General features: G+C 34.9%; 1 protein-coding gene across 1 annotated transcript in view; it reads left to right on the top strand.

Annotated features, from left to right (window-relative positions):
* The window catches only part of SPACA1 (sperm acrosome associated 1), a 26,252-nt gene that overhangs the window by 6,807 nt on the left and 14,449 nt on the right, over window positions 1-4,996 (top strand). The window contains exon 2 of the mRNA XM_011941900.1: window positions 1,234-1,290. Within this exon, the coding sequence (XP_011797290.1) occupies window positions 1,234-1,290 (57 nt within the window). The remainder of the gene's footprint in view (window positions 1-1,233; window positions 1,291-4,996) is intronic.

Here is a 4,996-nt window from a genome sequence, read left to right on the forward strand (position 1 = left end):
TCAGGAGGCTGAGTGGGGAGGATCACTTGTGCCTAGGAGGTGGAGGTTGCAGTGAGCCAAGATCGTGCCACTGCACTCCAGCCTGGGCAACAGAGTGAGACTCTCTCAGAAAACCAAAAACAAAAAACTATATTTGGTGCTCGTAAGTACAGAATAGTAGTGTTTATGAAGCTATTGAGACTTTACAGTTATCAAAATAGGAAAAAAACCCTAGCATTATATTAAATTAGTAAGTACAAAATGGGTTTAAATTGGGTAATTATATCTTAAGTATGTTTGTAGTACTAAACAATTTATAGAATGCTTTCACACACATTATCCTTATTTAATTCTTACAACAATCAAATGAGATGGATTTTCCTTTCCAAATGTTGCAGAAGGGTTAACTAAGCCTGACAGCATTTAATTAATTTGCTCAAATGCAAACAGCTAATTAGTGATAGAAGCAGCTCTTTGGACTCCAGTTCGATGTGTTTTCCATGTGATTTGTTGTCCTAGGGTACAATGCCTTTTAAAAGTCATCTTCTAACATCTCATTTGATATTTTTTCTATTGAGATTTTAGTCCTAATTTGAGCTGAAGAATGGCTTGTATACTATAGCTAGTGGAATTTTGTGTCAAACTTCAGAATGATGAGAAAAAGAGAAACATATGATTTAGAACCAACAACATTTAATTTTTTAAATAGTGATACACTCCTATACTACTAACCTGGTAAAGTGTTGAAATACATTCTTAGAAATATTTAAATTTACCATCTTAACCTGGGAAATGAGTAGAACTAATCTATAAAACTTTTATCATTTTAATGAACACTGGTTAATGACTTCTCTTTGAATGGAAATTATACACTCAATTTTGGAAAATAGAGAATGGAAAAAATTGGTTTTTACAACTGATAGGCCTTTGTGTGTTTTTCTGAGACCCTCTATCAAATTTTAACTCACTATATATCAACTGATGAAAAACATTTTTAAGGTATATACAAAGTTTAAATGTAAACTTTTCTATTAGGTTATTTCCTAATTTAACGGACTTCTTTAGAGGTTTGAGACTCTTTTGAATTAGACAATAACAGTACTCAGAATGGCATTGTTTTCTGATTTAAATGGAAAACTTAAAAAATGTCTGCTGCCCATATGATACGCATGTCTTTCATCTCCAAGTAAGAGGTGTTTCACTTAGAAAAGTTTTCATATAATTAAATAATGTATCTTTACCCTTTATGTTTAGTTTCAAATACGAATGTAGTCAAAGAAGTAGAATTCGGAATGTGCACCGTTACATGTGGTAAGTAGCTTGGAGCAGATGAATAAACCATGTTGTAATTTGCGGGGGAGGAAAGGTAAAAGCAGATAGTGTGCAACTTTTTATTTGTAGCTTGTGTACTTTCATGCATCTCTCATGGATTTTTATTTCTAATAACTATAATGTATACACAAAACTCAGGGTGACTGCTTTAAACTGTAAGATATTTTCAGTTTGTAATCTCTAAATCTTGTTTTAAGCCAGCTCCCTAATTTTTTTCTTTTTTGGCACATAAACTGCCTTCACCAAAGTAAAATTTTCTCTATCTCACAGATGTTCAGAAGATGAAAGATTTTCCAGTGCATCTCACAGATGTCTTCCCGCATATTGTGATGGCAAATTTATCAAGAATTTGCTTATTTGTAATAGTCCATTCTAAATTCTACATTTCTCCAATTTGCTTGTCATGTTTTGGAGAAAAGATGTATTGGCTTTGTGGGGAGGATAATATTCAAAGAATATGACTTAGTCTGATCATTCCATGGATAGAAATTGGACATAAAATTTCTCTAACAAGTTTACAATGAAGTTGATGCCGCTGGTTAGAGGACTATCCTTTGAAAAACAATACTGTAGACCAGGGTGCTAAGAAGACCATAGATAATTCACAATGAAATTAAGTTTCTTCTAAATAGAATCTGCCTTGGAAAGAAAGCAGCGATGAGAGGGAAAAGGGGACAATTATCAGAGGATAAGAAGACAAAATCCATGCAAATCTAGATCAGAATGAATTTCGCAGGAGTGGGGGTGTCAAAAATTACACCTGAATTGTTTTTATTTGGAGAAGATTTTTAACATTGTGGTACAATATACCCAACATAAAAGTTACCATTTTAGCCATTTTTAAACGTACAAGTCCGTGGACTTAAGCATATTCACATTCTTGTGCAACCATCACAACCGCCCATCTCAAGAACTTTTTTATTATGTCAAACTGAAATGCCCATTAAACACTAACTTCCCGTTTTCCCCTCCTCCCAGCTCCTGGCAACCATTATTCTCTCTATCTCTTAAAATTGTTTTAGCTGTTTTTTTTTTTTAAACCTTAATTTCTAAGTAAGTCAGTCATAAAATGAGAGAAATCCATGTAGTAAGCCTGCAATTACTTATTTGTGGTTTACATCTTTGTTTAGCCGCTAACTTCAGAAATTTTCACAGGTAGAGAATTATTTTTATGACAGTTCAAGTAATTGCCATTGTTTTCTACTATTTAAAGACAAGTTTAGAAATTGTATTCACTCAAATGATTATTTTTTAAAAATTATTTGCCTGCTATGTGCCAGGCATCGTTATAGGTGCTAGGGATGTGAGCAGACAAAGCAGACAAAACTCTCTGCCCCCAAGCAATGTATAGTTTACATAATATGTAAAACATGTAATGTGTCAGGTGGTAATAAGTTATAAGGAAAAAAGGAAACTAGAAAAAGCAATATTTCATGCCTAAAATGTTAAAAGCCTTTCAATTTAGAACTAGAAGAGAAAAATCCCTTGATGAAAATTCTGTTTAACTTCTGAAACAATATTTTAGCAGTCAAAAAGTTTTCTTTTATATCCAGGCAGACTTTTAGGTGTTACTTGGTATTACAGAAAATCCCACACCTATATGCATCTCAGTGAACTGTATTTAGCTAAATAAATAAATACATAAAATACCTGCTTTATGCCGGGCATGGTGACTCACTCCTATAATCCCAGCACTTTGGGAGGCCAAGGCAGGTGGATCATGAGGTCCAGAGATCGAGGCCATCCTGGCCAACATAGTGAAACCCCATCTCTACTAAAAATACAGAAAAATTAGCTGGGCACGGTGGTGCATACCTGTAGTCCCAGCTACTTGGGAGGGTGAGGCAGGAAAAGTGCTTGAAGCTGGGAGGCGGAGGTTGCAGTGAACTGAGATCGTACCACTGTACTCCAACCTGGCAACAAAGCGAGACTCCATCTCAAAAACAAAACAAAACAAACAACAACAACAAAAAACCTGCTTTAAAAATATTTATGCACTTCGGAATTAAGACTGTGCTTCTAAAGACTCTTTCGGGCTGGCCATGGTGGCTCACGCCTGTAATCCCAGCGCTTTGGGAGGCTGAGGCTGGCGGATCACCAGGTCAGGAGTTCGAGACCTGTTTGACCAACATGTGAAACCCTGTTTCTACTAAAAATACAAAAATTAGCTGGGCATGGTGGCATGCCCCTGTAATCCCAGCTATTCAGGAGGCTGAGGCAGGAGAATTGCTTGAACCCGGGAGGCAGAGGTTGCAGTGAGCTGAGATCGCGCCACTGCACTCCAGGCTGGGCAACAGAGCGAGACTCCATCTCAAAAAAAAAAAAAAAAAGACATTAGATTTATATCCTTATACTTTTGTTTTACCTTGTATACCCTTTAATATACCTTTTAAATATATCTTTTATGCAGGTATACCTTTAGATTTATAAACAGGATCCAATAGACCTACATAATAATTGCAAAATAGAAAGTTGTAGTCTATACAATGGGTTTTATCCTATACAAATATGTTCTTTTTGTCTTTGGAATACTTCTAAGGAAGAATAGAAGTCATGAAATGTCAACCTTATAAATCAACTGTCAGAAACTGAAAAACTAAAATTGCAACCTGATGATAGATACCAAAAGTTACCGTGTGCTGTCCTGAACTGAAGAGAACATTTCAGAATCTGTCCACAACTAAAAGAGCAAGATCATTATCCTCATCACTGTGAATGCCAGGCTTTTGTTAGTGTAGTCTAAGACCCAGTAGATTTTTAGGGAAGCTTCTGCACATCTTTGACTCCTATTGAATTCACTATTGAACTCTCCATTCGTTTTTAACTGTCCTATCAAATTAAGACAACCCACAAAATAGTTTTGGACAGCTGACTTTTCAGCTGTGTGTGAAGGACTTTTTATTCCTACAAGGTTTCATTTTGTTAGATTTGCCCTTTATTTCACCCTGTCATTTTTTAGATACAGATATACCATCAAATATATTTGCTATCCTTTCTAGCTTTGGAGAATTCTGGATTTAGTTAGCATGATAACAGCATCTTTTTCCACGTCATTAATAAAAATGTTGAACAGGACAGAGCCCTGTGACACATCACTCCTACCATGTTGATACCAACTGGTTAATTAACAACTGTGGTCTTAGAGTTTAAACAGTTTCACATAAAACTACTGATATTCAGACTCTTTATTTTCTTACCACTCGTAGGTTTGTAACAAGAAATTTTGACAAATGCTACACTGAAGTCCAATTACATACAATTCCACTGACCCACCATTGTAGGATTCCCATTTTTTAAAAAAGTTACTGAGTAACCTAATAGACACTCAATACATCATAGAATATTAAAGCTGAAAGGGACTTTAGAGACTTTCTTATTTAGTCTCATTTGTTTTTCTTTAAGGAAACAAGTTGGAAGAAATTAAACAGCTTTCCCAAAGTAGAATACATAGTGATTGACTAATGGTTTTTGAAAAAGGCTTATATTTAAAAGTAGTGCAGCACTCATTCTCTTAGCCATGTTTTCTATGTTCACGATTTGGCTTTTAATTTGTATCACATAATGTGCCAGTAGAAGGTATCTAAGCATTCCACAATTCAAAATGATCATCATGATAGTCTAAATCATTTATTTTTGTTAAAGAAATGACTTAACAAAGTCAATGTTGATTTACTTATGTACATTG

Source organism: Colobus angolensis, unplaced genomic scaffold (assembly GCF_000951035.1).
Source record: "Colobus angolensis palliatus isolate OR3802 unplaced genomic scaffold, Cang.pa_1.0 Scaffold203, whole genome shotgun sequence".
NCBI classification, from domain to species: Eukaryota; Metazoa; Chordata; class Mammalia; order Primates; family Cercopithecidae; genus Colobus; species Colobus angolensis.